Genomic DNA, 16,842 nt, shown 5'->3' on the forward strand with positions numbered 1-16,842 from the left:
TCTTGTCAAGTTTCTCCACACTTGGACATTAACTATTGAAAGCAATTTGAATTAGGACACTTGAGTTAAAACAGATTTTTCCCGTGTAGGAACCTCCCCAACTCCATTATGTTGTACATTTTTCAAGGTACTAAAGCCAATTGGGAGTAATGTGAACGCAGAATGTGTTTCCATTACTGCAGCATCTTCTTTTTGCTTCTGCTATGTTGTGTAAGCTAATTTGCCAAGGTAGCTTTTGGGATTATCCAACTTTGTGGCAGGGAAAGTAGGGGTTGCGTTGATTCTTTCTGTGTATCTGGACCAACTATGTGTTAACAAATTGCTTTGAATTTGTTAAAGTCCTATACTGTATTCAAATGGCATGTTCTGAAGCAGGAATCGGCCACCTTTTGGATTCTGAGAGAGTGCTGTGGGTGCCAGTCACGAAATGACTGCCCTGGAGGGGCACGGCACAACACAAAGTTAGAGAGTGCAGTCGCTGCTGCCCCCGCCCCCAAGAAGACAATCTCAAGCTTACCATGAGAAGTCAACTCTGTCCTGCTCTACCTGATTGCAGAGATGCAACTTTTAAAGGCACAAGAATCCTGTTTCCTCCAATGTCAACCCTAAGCCAAATATCAGAGTTATGGGTTTGAGCCCCGCATTGGGCAAAAGATTCCTGCATTGCAGGGAGTTGGACTAGATAACCCCTGTGGCCCCTTCCAACTCTACAGTTCTGTGATTCTATGATCTTGTACCCACTTAACTGGGGCAAGCCTCACTAAACACAATAGACTTGCTTCTGTGTAGACATGTATACCATTGTACTGCAAGTTAATTTATACAGTGAATTCTTAATGGTTTCCTGGGTTTCTATATTAATTGTGTAGTGGAATTCACAGAAAATAATTTATACGGAGTACCAGATCACAACTGAACCCACCACAGGAAAGATCACAGCTTTGACATCACTCATTGGCTAAATACACTGACAGCAGTTGGCAGACTGGTTCGTTTAACAGAAATCACTTAGAAGGATCCCTCTACATTTTGTTTCCTAACTTTCTAAGCGGGCTAGATACTTTTAAAAATTAAAATGGAAGCTCAGAGCCTGGGCCCCCTGCCAAGGAGCATCATTGAAGGTCTCCATGGGTGCCATGTCACCTGTGGGTGCTATGTTGGCCATTCCTGCTCTGAAGGATTCATTGCTGATGTAGACCTTGGTAGGGTTGCCATATCTTGAAGAGCAAAAAGGAGGACAACCTGAGCCACCTGCGCCCGAGTCAAAAGAAAAAAAACAAGCTAACAAACAAATCCTCCCAAACCCTGAAAATTTCCTTTAAAATGTAAAAATCTTCCCGGATGGGCATGTTGGCTCCCCAAAAGAGGATGTGTCTGGGATTTCCCAGACATATGGCAACCCTAACTTTGGGCTTCCTGGTGCCTTCCAGCTGAACAGAGTAAGCTGGGAGGTACTGAGAACTCAATTTGCCAAATTTCCCAGAAGTAATCTGAGCATGTTTGAAAGAAACTGGCAGTGTTTAGGTCTTAGAAATGAGGGCTGTGCTACAACTGCAAGGCTTGTACATCAGCTGTCCTGCCTCAGCCCCTTTTTGGGAAATGAGAGGGGACTAGTGTCACAAGGATAGTCTGGTGGTAGGAGGAGCTAATCCCACCTGAGGCAATTTATATGCTGGGCCTGAAAATTGGGGAAATTGAGGCCCAGTTCCCATTTCTCAGAATATGAGGATCTGTTAGTGAACTCCGTTTTTCACAGAGTGCCTGTCTGTGAATGTTGAAACATCATCTGTCAAATATCCAACTTCTTCCTGAATCATTAAATAAGTTTGTAGGCTATGGCAGAAAGTATTTGTGACCTAGATACAAATCCTACCTTGGCCATGCAAGTAGCTTTAACGTTGAAAACATGTATGATTTTCTTCTTGTTTGTACAATAGAGCAAACTTTTTTCTTTTTCTTTTTTGCAGGCTTAGTTAAGTAAGAATGTATTCAGCCTTTGTAATTCCAGGAACATAAAAATGAATTAAAACCACATTCCCTCTCCACATTCATTCAATTTTTTATTATTCCTACATAACCACCTCCTCGTTCTTCTTCTGTTTGGTGGTTGTGTGGTGAATTCACTGGAAATTAATACTTTTTGGAGAGGCTGGCTGCAGTATCTGATCTTATAAATATTGGGCTGTACCCATCTAGGTTCTACGTAGAGTACACCCATTGAAATTAACAGATGTCAGTTGTATATTAATTTCAGTGGATTTCCTTTGAGCATGACTAACTTTGAAGACAACCCATTCTCACCATTGGGTTGAGATGCTTATAATTGTATCATTAGGAGATTTCAAAACATGAGTTGAAACGGGGCGAGAAGATGGCAAGTAGTGAGAGTCATGCATAATATTACAATTCCTGGTTTTGCATTTCATCAATAATAAATAAAACTATATTAAGAGATGTTTGCCTGATCACTGTTAATAATGTCACTATTATGTTAGACATTCTCCCACCATGTTTGTTGTCAGCCGTTCCTGACCAAACTAAGCCTCCTAAAGCAAAATATACACCAGGAGGCTTAGTTTGGTCAGAATCGAGTCTATACTTCCAGAGTTAATGCTAAATACATTACTTCTAATAAATGAGCCACCATAGCCTGTAGAGATTTTTGTGAAAATTTGTGTCCTGGACTTTTTAGACTCATCTACCCTTGTATTACCTGAAACCAAAGGGCACATTGGTTTGCCAGATGTGAAAAATATTGGCATTATTTTCAGCTCTCCTCCCCCACTATATGTCCAAACCAGGCACCATGGTTTGTTTCACTCTCAACAAACCATGATCTGTAGCCAAGGTGTATTCTTGGCTTACTGATTTGTAGTTTGTTGGAGTGAAACAAATTATTATCCCTAGTTCTGATGTTTCTGTTTTAACTATCTGTGCTTCATCATCATCCTTTTATTCGACCGTCAGTCAGAAAAAAGTACATTTGTCAATACACAATTAAAAACACTATCTGTGCTTTTATCTCCTGTTTTATCTTGTGAACCACCCTGATATCTTTTGATGAAAGACAGTATGCAGATGTCATAAAAAATACATAAATAAATAAACAGAATTATGGAATGCTGAGTTGGGGATGGGGGTTGGTTTGCTCTGAACGTTAGTTGGAGGAGAAAACTATCTCAGCTAGGTGTGTTCACAATAAAGCATTCCCATCATGTGGGAAGTGAGCCAGTATCTCAAAAAGCCACCTATGCTGATTTAAGCCAATTAATTTACTATACTGAGATCTATGGGTATAGAGTGGTGTACAAATGTACGGTAATAAATAAATTAATACATAATCTCTGGACCAGTAATCTTAGGCTGGATTCCAGTTAAGTCTTTCTGGTGCAAACCAGGGGGATGGTGTGCTCTGTGAGTGCCCAGAATCCATTCCATTATGATTGCAGAGTTAGCACTTTTCTTTGGACCCAGTGATTCAATTTCCTGACAGCAGAGCTTTTGCTTTGGTTTCTGTGTGCAGATTTATTTTAGAAGAATGAATGAGAAAAGCCTGATGGATCAGTCTCTGCAGTTGTTTCCTCATATGCGAAGCCCCCTCACCCTTAACTTACCCCCTTTTTGAAGGAGACAAGAGCAAACGCCCTAGATCCGGAGCCACATGTGGCGCTTTTACACCTTTGCTGCGGCTCTGGGGCGGATACTAGCGAGGGGAGGAGGCGCATTGTTCGCCCCGACACTCCCCACTGTGGCGGGCGTTGTACTGGCTGTGACGTCGCATGGGGGCGGTGCGTGCGTTAGTCATGCACCGTCCCGACGTCACCTTCCCGCCCGCTGTCAGATCGCGGCTCCAGAGATATATTTGTTTTAAATGTCGCAATGGTTTTGCGGCTCCCAGTTTTTTTTTCTTCGGAAACGGGTCCAAGTGGCTCTTTTTGTCTTAAAGGTTGCAGACCCCTGCCCTAGATGCTATTTACAAGTATAATGCAACAGCTGTGTGGAAGCCGTCAAGGAGAAATAATCTAGGACTCAATATTGTGGCAGTGTGTTTGATAAGGAGTCGGTCAGTTTCACTCATTCTTGTCTGTTCTCCAGTATCCTGGGTAGACATTTTCCCCAGGCCTGCTACTTGAAAACCTTAAAAGGAGATGCTAGGGATTGAAATCGGAAACTTCCATATGCAGAAATATACATCACTGAACCATGATTCGCTCTGAAAACATTCAACAAAGCTATGTTTCTCCCCAAAGCCCATATGCTACCTTATCCAGCTTTCCCCAAATTTAGCTCCCCAGATATATTTAATTCTTTAAAGGTACTGCATGATTGCAACAAAACCTCTAAGCAAGTTACAATCAATTTTAAAATTATAAATAAAAACAGTTAAAAGCAATTAATGATAAACATTTTTAAAAATAAATTGGAATAAGCAATAAACTCAAAAGAGATGATAACACACCTGTGTCTGGATAGGCTTTCCTGAACAAAAATGTTGTAAGCAGGTGCTGAAAAGGATACAGTGAAAATGCCTGATGTCAATAGGCAGGGAGTTCCAAAGTGCTGGAACAAGTATTGTGGGGCTTCTGTTCTGCGGAACGGACACTGTTACAAAGTGGTCAAGCAGGCACATACAGGACAAGGTGATCCCTCAAGTAAAATGGTCTCAAGCTGTTTAGGGCTTTATATACAGCAAATGGGTAACCAGTGCAGATCTTTGAACAGAGGTGTTATATGTAGACACGGTCTTGCTCTGCTCAGCATCTTTACTGCAGTTGCTGGATCATTTAATGTTGCTGTTATTTATTCATTGTAGATGTTGTTGGGTTGTGTGTGTGTGTGATTGCAGATGTTGGACTGCAACTCTCATTATTCCTGTCTATTGGCCACACACCTGGGGAAGATCATGGGGCTGGACCATCTCCTCTGTGAGGAATGTTCACAACATCTGGGGCTTTTTAGCTTAGAAAAACTGTGAGGAAGAGGAGAGACACAGTGGAAGAACATAAAGTATGCATGCTGTGAGTCAGGGAGGAGGCTGTCTTGCATAATACTGGAACCAGTGTCATCTAATGAAGCTGATTGTTTGATTAATGTCTTACTTCACACAGCACGTAGTTACTCTATGAAATCCCACCCCCCATTACAGGATATAACGAGGGCTGCCAAATTGGGCAGCTTTGAAGAGAGAGTAGAGAAATTCATATAGGATCAGGCTGTCAGAGGCTGCTGGTTATGATGGCTATACATTACCTCCAAGGTCAGAGTCGTCTGGGGAGCAGCGATTGAGTCATGGCCTGCTTATGGGCTTTCCATAGGTGCACCTGGTTGGCCACTGGGAGAAACAAAGGATGTTGGACTAGGTGGGCCTCAGACTAGTCAGGCTCTTGTTGTGTTCTTAGTTGAGCTTAGAGGCAAGCATCCCTGAATAAAGGACTGCAAAGCCTTTTCTCATAAATTGCTCTAGAGCAATTGATTTCAGATTACGATAAGAGAGGAGATTCTTCCGGGATGTTTGCCAGTTCTCTGTAAACAATATTTCAAAGAGGGTGATCATTGTGAGAGAAGGCTAGGCCCCAGTTATTTGTGGTTTTGAGGAATGAGAGGCTTATTGTAGCAAGGCTTTGGCAAATTGCGACTGATCTCCATTTTCCTCTAAAATTTGGAGTGGGAGCTAGTGTGGATATGGCACTTTCAGAGATTTTCCTGCTGTGGAATATCACAACATCTGCTTCTGTGATTGCCTTTTGCAATTTCTAATAATAAAACTAGCAGTGTAGTCTTTGGTGAGTTCCCACTTCAAGTATTACATGTGAAGTGCTTTGAAATATTGGCTAAGATTCTGCATGTATGGCCTTGGGAACGGTCTACTCCTTCATTGGATGAACGAGGAGTACATCAGCTCCTGGTAAAAAACAACAACATAGCCTGTAAGGCCTCTTTGATAGGTCTTCCATCATCTTTTCTTCCCCACCTGGAGTATGATATTGCCCTCAAAACTGTGAAACAGAGGTTATGGGATGTTGCCTTTAGTGATTTCCGATCTCGCTCACATGTGACCTGTGGCCCATCTGTGTCATGAATCCAATATCAGCAGGTTTTTTTGTTATCTCCCTACTTTAAGAATTTGACCGTATTTACCAAGATTCTTGGGGGGAAGCCATGACTGTTAAAGTGGTACACAAATGCTTTAAGTGGTATGCTTTCGAACTGCTAGGTTGGCAGGAGCTGGGACCAAGCAACGGGTGCTCACCCCATCGCAAGGATTTGAACCGCCAACCTTCTGATCGGCAGGCCCAAGAGGCTCAGTGGTTTAGACCACAGCGCCACCCGTGTCCCTAGACAGGTTAGACAGCATCTAATCAATCCCAAACAACCTGGAATTGCTGACTCTTTTCTTGTCAGGGTTCTCCTTGAGGATAAGATTGATACTATTAAACTGGCTGTAACAAAATTCCTCTCGGAGGCAGTAAAAATCAGAAATCAGTATGTACAGGCTAAAGCTGCTCTGTTGGCTAGCAAGGTCAATCTTACATCTTAACAACTGTTGATATATACTATTGTTGTACTGTGTATTGTGGGTCTATAGACCACAATAAAGCTTTGTGTGTGTATTACACCACTCTCGTGAGTAGACCACTAAGCTGAGCTACTACTAGGGTGAGATAGCTGCACTAATATTCACACTGTTTTGCAAAATGAAAGCTTCTGCAAAACTGGAATTCTGTAGGAGTTTATGCCCTGTGGACATGCAAAGTGCTATAGAACATGCAGGCTGTCTGGGTCAAGGAAGGGAGAATATGGCTCTGTTCCCTCTCCACCTTAATTTTGATAGGTCAGGAAAACCCCACGTTTTCATATTTATAGTGATTTTTCTTAAGTGCTCAGGGTATATTTACAACAACCCTTGATGCAGGCCAGTTCATTCTCTTGGCCACTGTACTTCTATACCTCTAGGTCAAAACTGCACCTTGATTACCATCACACTAATCTTGATTCTCAACGCGTTGTATTTTCGTTACCATCATTTCTCCCACCACTGCTTTATAGATCTAGGGTGCTCTGCATTCAGTTCCTGAAGCCCAGGCAGATTATTGCATTTTCCAAAGCATTAATATGATTCTGAAAATATGTATTATTAAAACAGGTAACAGAGAAATTTGAAATTCCACACTCCATCCCTGTCTTTATTTGAACTGATGCACTTATAAATCCTTATTGCAAGCTTTCAAGTTTATTGATAGTCCTAATCCTTAAACATAAAAGCAGCCTAGCAAAATGGTATCCTCATTCCTTCCTAAGATGTCATGCTGCTACCGCAGGCTAACTGGTTCCTTACATCTGTTTTTTTCCTCTGAGAGCTTGAAGTAACCATTTTGTGAGTTTATACGCAGCATAGGCATTTGCTGTAGCTCAGCAGAGATTGATTACATGTGCAATGATTCCAATGTAAAAATCAAATAAATTAAAAAATTGTCCAGTAGCACCTTAGAGACCAACTATGTTTGTTCTGGGTATAAGCTTTCGTGTGCATGCACACTTCTTCAGATAACAGAAAGCTTATACCCAGAACAAACTTTAGTTGGTCTCTAAGGTGCTACTGGGACAATTTTTAATTTATTTATTTCGACTGCGCCAGACCAACACGGCTACCTACCTGAATGTAATAATCATCACAGAACTTCTTGTCTACTGCACATTACCCTATTAGACCCTGTTGGACACATTTGCCTAAGTTATTAGAGAGCTGGATTCAAAACCTATTTAGATCAACTGAACTGGGGTAACCATGGTTCCCTCAGATGTTATTGGACTACAACTCTCAACATTGCTGACCATTGGCCATGCTGGCGAGGGCTGATGGGAGGGAGTTGCAGTCCAACACCATTGCTCTGACTTAAGGTGCCTTTATAAGTAACAATAACCAGAAAGAACACAGTTGTCTTTTAAAATAACAAGAATAATAACTGAATGCACATTCATCAGCCAGCATAGATTTGGGCCAGATTAATTTATTACATAAAAACCAAAGCAAAAAGACAAAGGCCAAAATAGTTTCCAACTGGAACCCATTTTTTGAATACTGCGAATACAGTTCAGTGCATTGTTTTGAACTTGAACGTAAGTTGACTTTAAAAAAATCAGGATAAAATATGTATGTTGTAGTTGTGCAATGTTTTTTTTTTTGTTATTTATGTTATAAAGTGTGATTTAAAAACAAAGATGCAAAGAATTGACAGGGGTAGGGAACATGAAATGTGATTTAATTTGATAAATTGGTCTCTGAGTAAGTTGGTTTGTAGTGCTTTTCACCCACTTGCAAATATGGTTGGCACTTCCAAAACATCTGCCATATAGCTTCCTTTACAAGTTTTAAGCCTATGTAAGAGAGCATTTGCAAAAAAGGCAGAAGAGTAAACTAAATTCCTCCTGTAATCACCAACAGAACTGTTGTCTCTTGTACTGGGACTTCTCGAGATTGGCTGAGGACTCCTGCAAAAGCAAGTCCTTGAACTCCAGATTTCATAGTGCTGTTTTCCCCCTTTGCCTGGAAGATAAGGAAGCCTTGAGGTTGGTGCCATAGTGGCGTGAGAAAGGGCCAGCTAACAGCCCCCAGAGACAGAGACCTTCTGCAGTCCCATGCTGGTGCTGACAGGCGAGATTTGGCTCAGGCAGTATTTGGAGATAAAGGGAATGGGAGGTGGGGTTTGTGGGGTTGCCACTGTTAATACCCCTGTATGTTAGGCTTAGGGAAGTAATACTGGCAAATATGTGCATGCGAACACCAGGGAATCCCAATCGTACTCCATGTTCCGGAGCCCATGGACTTCAGAAGGGGGGGGAAAGTATTTAAATCAGGCATTAATACTTAATACTTAAGACAGGTCTGGGACAATCCTGATAGTCATGAAGCCACAGTTTTTCCTGTGACATTTCTGGTCATGACTAGACTGGTGTAAGATCCCATACAAGCATAACCACTGTTGAGATGGACAGAAAAGGATGGGAAAAGACATGTAAGCAATGTACAAATAAATGAATTTCAGTGAAATGATACTCAGTTTTTGCCATTCTCTGTCCCCACCCTGCCCCAAAGTGCTTGCTTGGAATGAATTTAATAATAGGCCGTAGCTTAGAGGTACAGCATCTGCCTTCTGTTCAGAAGGCCCCAGATTCAATTCTTGGCAACTCCCACTATTACTGGATATGCCCCCTGCCTGAAATTCTGGAGAGCTGCTGCCAGTCAGTGTGGGCAAAGCTGACCTAGATGAACCAATAGCCTGAGCCTGGATAAAGCAGCTTTCTATGTTTTGGCAAGAGGGGCTGCTTTACCCTCAAAATTAAAGTGGCCAGTTCAAGCACATCTTAAACTGGTGCCCTCCAGATGTTGTTGGACTACAACTCCCAACTTTCTTCTTTTTCTTCTTTGGCGATCACTCGTAGCCGAGTAAGGTTGTCTTCCATGAACACGGTCTTAATCGTGAGTCCGTAACTGACTGTGGAGGCCAACTCTGGAGCCACACATACTTTAACAGTGGGGACATAGGTTTCCGGACAGGAGTTGATCATGATGAGGGTTTGCCAAACGTGCCTTCTTCTTAGCTCGTTTCTCCTTTTCGCCCTGAGTTTGTGCTTCTTCAAAGTCCATGACACCTTTGGAGTGCTCACAAGCCAGTGTTTTCCAGTTATCAGTGCTTATACATTTTTTAAAGATTTGCATAGAGAGCGTCTTTAAACATCTTTCATTGTCCACCCGTATTTCGCTTTCCATTCTTAAGCTGGGAATAGAGTAGTTGTTTTGGAAGACGATAATCAAGCATCTGAACAACATGACCAGTCCAACCAAGTTGATGTTGAAGAATCATTGCTTTGACACTGGTGAGCTTTGCTTCTTCCAGTACACTGACATTTGTTCACCTGTCTTCCCAAGTGATGTGTGCATTTTTTTTGGAGACACTGTTAATGGAATATTTTGAGGAGTTGGAGATGGTGTTTATAAATGGTCTATGTTTCATAAGCGTGCAGTAAAGTTGGTAGTACAATAGCTTTATTAACAAGCATTTGGGTTTCCCTGCGAATGTCCCAGTCCTCACTCTGTGCTTCAATCGGGAGAAAGCTGCACGCACAGAGCTCAGGCGATGCTGGATTTCAGCATCAGTATCGGTCCTTGTGGAAAGAGAACTGCCCGGGTAGGAAAGGGGATTGACATTTTCCAACTCCCATCATCTGTTGCCATTGGCCACACTGGCATCTGGATAGCACTGGGTTGGGGAGGCTGCAATAAACCATCACATGGAGTTAATGGCTCTGACTTAAGTGTCACTTAATGGAAACATTTTGTGATATCAAATCTATAACCACCGCAGGCAAACTGTTGTAAACAGAATGGAGTCTTCTGCTTCTTCTTGCCCCTTGAATTTCATAGCTGGTTAGAGTATCCCAGCTCTTGGTCCAGACTTTCTTATCTTCTCAGTTGTGACCTTCCCAGTTTTATTTGTCTTTGGGTTCCAGCCAAATCAATTAAAGGACATATATTTATGGGCAAAAGAACAGCTACTTTTAAAGTGGTTTTCTGAGGTTAAAAATTCCTGTCTAATCCAGCCTTTTGGAGTGCACCACAAGCTAGTCACAAAAAATAAAACTAGCTTGTTTATTAGCTTCTTCAAGAAATAAAGTGGCTTGTTAATGATGCTTGCCCCAGTTGTGATTAAGTGGTTGATCAATGGGTCTTTTTCTGTGTGGTGGACCACTTTGACTGATAGGCTGGGTCACTCCATGACCCCCTCCCATGGACTGTAAACGATCCTCCTTAATTAACCCTCTATTTGAAGCTGCTGATGGGAATTGACTTTTTTTGAAAACAAGTCTTAAGGTTGGTAGTGCAGTGGTGGTGGGGAGCATATAAGAGCCCTGCTGAATTAAACCAAAGGCCCATCTAGTCCTGCGTTCTGTCTTCACAATGGCCAACCAGAAATGTAAGGGAAATGCACAAGCAGGTATGAGTACATGTGAATTCAAATCCATTTTGTAAAGTAGAGACTGAGATGAAAAAAATGCACAATTTAACTGAGCATGGCAATAGCAGAATCAGGAACAGAACATAGCTAGTTGATATTTGTCTAAGAACCTCACAGTGGGATTCTTGGCCTGAGCAAGTATTGGAATGTAGGTCTCTTGTAGCCCAACACTGTACCCACTGAGATACAGCATTTTGGTGTGTGTTTTATTTCAAGAGCCATTGTGGTGTAGCATTGCACTAGAATATGGCAGACCAGGGTTCCAATCCCCACGTAACCATAAAGCTGCCTGGGTGACATTGAGCCAGTCACTGTGAGAAGAAGATGATAGAATCATAGAACTGTAGTGTTGGAAGATACCCTGAGGGTCATCTACCCCAGCCTCTTGCAGTCCAGATGTGGAAAGGGAGAGCTAGGTATACAACCTTGAACTACTTGGAGGAAAACTATGCATGCTCCTACCCCTTATGCAAACAGATACAGAGTCATTAGTATCTGGTGGGGTTTTTTGCATGCCTGAGTGTGTACCACCTCACACTTAAGAGGCTTTGTTTCTGGCTCCTTGTATTCCTATTAATTCTGGTCCTTGGTGTTATGCTTATCTTCCCATTTTTTTCCCATTTCCAGGTCCACAGAGCAAAGTGTCCCGATGCCATCCTAATGAACACAGCTGCCTGGGCACTGACCTTTGCATCCACATGTCCAAGCTATGCAATGGCAAACGCGACTGTGTGGATGGTTCAGATGAAGGGCCCCACTGCCAAGGTAAGCTGTTTCCCTGTCTCACCTGATGCTGTGCAGAAGCTGTTACTGGTGGAGAAGCCCTGGGTGCAGCGAAGGCTGGTGTCATCCAGGGTATAGTCTGAAGGTACACTTAGCCACAGTTTAATAGATTTGGACTTGGGTGGATGGGAGCCCCATGAATGTTGCCTTGGTTTCCTTGATAGAAAAGAAGTTAGAGATGAATGCAGGCGCTGCTGGGAGCAAAGGGTGTGTGTGGATTCTACTGACTGGAGTGCTGACTGCTGAACAGCTGAATTGCCATGTTACAGCAAAAGGACTGTTGGAATCTAGATTGTATTAATAAGGGAATGGTGAGTAAGAGTTGTGGTTGTTAGTGGAATAGTAAGTAATTACAGAAGCATAATGAACCGGAACTAGATATATTGACAGATGCACTCTAAGGAAAGGTGGGTATAGATTTTAATCAGAACACTAAGCTTAATTTTTGTAATTAATGTTAGTGAGGCCATAGGTCTACGAGTTGCAAAGCAGTATAGTATTAATTTCTCATATTACTGCCTTACATCTATCCTACATTTCCTTTATTTTAGTCATTATCAAATAGAAATGTGGTAAATGATTAACAGCCTACAGCAATTAGTTTTCAAGCTGCAGACTGGAACCTCACATAATCTGGTTATTTCATTTTTTTAATGCACTGACCACTGCTTCTTCTGTGCAAAATAGCATTGTGAGGGAGCAATCTTTAGCGGATAAACATCAGAACAGGCACCTTTGTCCTGTCTTCCATTGCGGCCCCTTGCGAATTCCCCCTCCTCACTGCCTCAGAATTTCAGACTCTTGTTTGCAATGGAAATATGGGCCTGGAACCTTAGCTGAGAAGAAAGAGGCTGGGATGGAGATGGGATGGAGCAAAAACGCTTGACCAAGAGAACAGTATCTCCTCTCCCTGCCTGCTGCTTTTCCACTTCAAATTGCATCTTTCTGACATCACTTTGACAAGGAGAAACATCAACTGGGGTTTAAAATACTTGAGTTGGCCAGATAAATTACTGCTTGGATCCAATTTCCAACTTCACTTACTGGCTTTGTGGTGACTGCATCTGTTTTTTGTGTGCAAAGGGACATACAGTATTAGTTCATAGAATCGTAGAGTTGGAAGGAACTGTGAGGTTCATCTACTCCAACCCCTTGCAATCCAGGAATATGCAGCTGTCCCATACAGGGATTAAATCTGCAACCTAGTTGATCCATTAGTGTCTGCAAGAGCAACCTGGGTGGTTCGGGAGATGAGATTTTCAGAAAGATGCATAGTAGGGTGGACGTCAGACCTATGACAATTATTTGAATGCTAGGAAATAAAGCTTATTCCAGATGGTCACTTCTAATTTCTTGATTACATCTTTCGCTTTGCGCCAATACTGCTAAAACTAATATAAACAACAAGGTTGACAACAGGCAGCCTTGTCTTGTTCCTTTAGTTATTTTACAATTCTCAGTCAGGACATTATTTACTATCAAATTAGCTGACAAATTGTCCTGACTCCTTTTATAGAAGTGTTTCTGCAGTTCATATATTCCAAAACTTTAAACATAAAATTCCAGGAGATGTTGTCAAATGCTTTCTCTGTATCTAAAAACATTAAAGCCACTTGTTTTTCATTTCTCACTTGTAAATCGTCTATTATATCATTATTATATAAAACCCAATAAAAAAGCAAAAAACAAAAACATGATCCATCTTTAATCAGGATAAATTGGAAACAGAAATTTGTTAACCTAATCAGGCGACCTTGCAGGAGCTGTGCTGAGTCATAACAGGTTTTGAATGAGAGCCAGTAACTTTTGAGAGGTGCCACCTCCAAAACCGAGCCTGCCCAACTGAGCAGAGAAATTGCTGGGAGGCTGGTGTGTATTGGGGGGGGGGGCTTTAGGCCCCCATTGTTTATCAGCAGAGTCATTTACTCTGAAAGGCTTACCAGTTCTGTGACTAAGTGGCAGATCTGATTCTTCCCTTGCAGTTTTTCTCTGTGGTCCTGACTGACTGGGAGGAAACATCTCTAATGTTAGTGTGTGAGTTTCAGTTTCACTTACAGATTTTCACTACTGAAGAACAGGTGTTTGGATTTGGAGCTCTGTGTGTGTGCTTGCACGCTGACACTCTGCTGGAGTGCAGCAATAGTGGGGAATGTAGAAGGAATGCTTAAAAAGAGCGTTTTCACTTATCCTTAGGGCTGTGGAGATATACTTGAAAGTTCCTTGGCAGTGCCTTGAAATCTTCAGAGAGCTTGCTGAATAAGATTTCCAGTGCCTGGGGGTGGGCAGGGCACCAGTGCACAAGTAAAGTAAGTTAGAGAAGATTGTGCAGATCTGCCAAAAGCAAGGCTGGGCATTGCTATGAGCCTATCCTTGTGCCACGGAGAAACATATCTGGACTAGACAACCAAGGATTGCAGGTGGTCAGGTTATTTTTCCTATTGCGGTTAAGAAGTGTGCTTTTCGTGACTGTTCAGATATTGATTGATTGATGGTATTTCCATGCCCCTTTTCATTCAAATAAATCTCAAAGCTGTTTACAAACAATAAGGAACAATAACATAAAAAAGAGCATCACAAATATAGCACAAATCATATAAAATAAGGAAAAAAATCATCACTGAAACAGTTGCAATCTATAAAACTATTAACAAAACAGCAACAAAAAGTAAGCTAAACATCACAATTATAGCGAAAGTCATATATATTATTAACAAATCAATGAAGTGTTAAAAATCTATAAAACAATAGCAACAACATTAACAAAATAGCAACTAAAAATAGCTAATCACTGTTAAGTTCATGCACTCAAACTGAGCTGAGAAAATGCTGAGAGACTGATGTTTTCCGTCTTGGGCCCATTGAACATCAAAGATGCACATAGCCAGGCTCAATGTTCACATTCAGACTAGACTAGGTTGCAACCAGATCATTACATGTTCTTCAAACAGGATGTAACTGAGAGCAGCTGAGCTTTTCTGGAAAAGTAAACTGTCTCTGTCCTCACAAGTAGTGACTTTAAAGTTTTAGATGGGGAGTTCAGTCTTATAGGTCTGAATGTCACCTAGCTAGCTAATCCCAGGAACAGAGGAAGTTGTGCTTCCCACTGTCACAATCTAGGTAAAAGAATTCCATAGTAGAGTTCTAAAAGGGTTTTAAGAAGTGTCCTGGTAGATCTCACGCTTTGCATGTGGGATCTCAAGGACGGCTCTCAAGGGTGTTTTACCACCCCCACCTGGAGATGCTGGGGATTCCACCTTGGGCCTTCTACATGCATAGTAGATGCTCTACTACCAGGTTATGGCCCATCCCTCCATGAAGAAGGCCCAGAATGTGCTTCTGGTAGAGGTGGAGTCCAGAGGTGGAGCCCAGACACAGCTGTTCCGTGCAAGCAATGCAAACCAAGGCAGGAACAGGTAAATTAATACCCTGCAGTGTAGATGTGCCCTGAAAAATCACACCAGAAGTCTTACAATAAAGTTTAGAAATTCCAGGTGTTGACTGTCATTGTTTAGCCCTCCTAAATGCTGCACTTTCATAAACACCATTTTTCATAGTTGCTTTTCTGTTTTAAGCATGCTCAGCAAGACAGTGTACTGAGACAAACTATGATGCCTGACGGGTTTTTTTGCTGGGGGTGGGTGGGGTGGAGATGTTAAATATTGCTTAGGTGAATTAGACATGCATACTGTAATGTAATTGATTCACAAATCTTGGTTCTTAAAACCCTTAACAGCTTGTAGCTCCCTGAAACTAACCATGGGATGCTCAGGATGTGTGAGGAGTTGTAATATAACCAATTGGTAATGGGCAAGCTTGAGGAGAACATTTATGGTACTGTAAATAAGCCATATTCAAGAGTGCAGAAATGTGGAAGCTCTGGAAAGTGGTGCTCTGGAAAGGCAGCCTTTCTATATCTAATTAGGCCAAATGGAAGTTCACCTCAGCTCTGCCAGACTGGGTTCTTGTTCAGCTGAAGTGGTACCTGGAGAGCCACTGTCAGGGAACTGCCATCAGAGCATCAGGTGGTGGAGGGACTCAGGCAGGATGAAAGAGACTCAACTGCTGAAGCAGGGACCAGCAGGGGGAGGAGTGGGTCTCTGAGGGAATGCGAGCAGGAGGGAGGGCTCAGGGAGGCTTCCAGCGAGAACAGTGGGGAGGTATCGGAGTCTCCCATAGGGAGACCCACACCTCGCAGGAAACTGTCACGCCGTGAGTCCAGGAGACGCGTTTCCGTTAAGGAACTTCTTTGCTGGAAACGCTTCCGCAGACAGCCACTGTCGGACTCTACTAGTGACTAGAGCAGACATGTCTGAGGAGCTCCGTCACACACGGAGGTTTGTGGGGTCGCACAAACTCTGAGGGAGCACGTTTTCACGCACAAGCAGCTAATCAAACCCTCACAGCAGTCCGACAGTCTTTGTACGCTGCCTGTGCAAGAGAAGGCATCATGAGCGAACCAACCGGAACCGGAGGAGCAGGGGCTGGAGCTGGTCCAAGCTTGGAGGATAGATACCGAGCGTTGGAGGTTCAACTGGCCCTGCAGACGGCGAGGCTGGAGGAGAGAAGGGCTCAGGATGCGGACAAGAAGGGGAGAGCCACTCAATTCCCCAGAAAGGTACCAGGATTGGTGCAGAAATTTGGGGGGGACCCCAAGGACTACCATGCTTTTAGGACAGAGATGCAATATGCCCTTAATGTGCAGTTCGATGAGTTCCCTGATGAGGAATCGCGAGTTGCTTTTGTAATTGGGCATCTTGAGAAAGGGGCTAGAGACTGGGTTCGACCCCTAATGGCAACGCACAATGACATACTAAAGGACACAATGAAGTTCTTTCGTGCAATGGATATCATGTTTTCCAGCGATATTGAGGAAGGGGTGGTGCGCAGACAGCTAATGGCTTGTAAGCAGGGAAGTCGATCTGTCCGTGAATATTGGACTGAGTTTACCATGCTGATTCACAGACTGAGTTGGGATTTATCGGCGGCACCCGTTCAAATGCTATTTGAAGAAGGTCTTTCTTCGGGGGTGAAAGACGAGCTGGCA

At 42.7% G+C, this 16,842-nt stretch overlaps 1 protein-coding gene across 3 annotated transcripts in view; it reads left to right on the forward strand.

Annotated features, from left to right (window-relative positions):
* LRP1 (LDL receptor related protein 1) overlaps positions 1-16,842 on the forward strand; it is a 326,669-nt gene that overhangs the window by 92,584 nt on the left and 217,243 nt on the right. For all 3 annotated transcript variants that reach the window (XM_083486061.1, XM_083486059.1, XM_083486060.1), the window contains one exon: positions 11,643-11,780. In XM_083486061.1, coding sequence (XP_083342187.1) covers positions 11,643-11,780 — 138 coding nt within the window. The remainder of the gene's footprint in view (positions 1-11,642; positions 11,781-16,842) is intronic.

This window comes from Podarcis liolepis (assembly GCF_965112155.1).
Source record: "Podarcis liolepis genome assembly, chromosome: 2".
Classification (NCBI taxonomy): domain Eukaryota; kingdom Metazoa; phylum Chordata; class Lepidosauria; order Squamata; family Lacertidae; genus Podarcis; species Podarcis liolepis.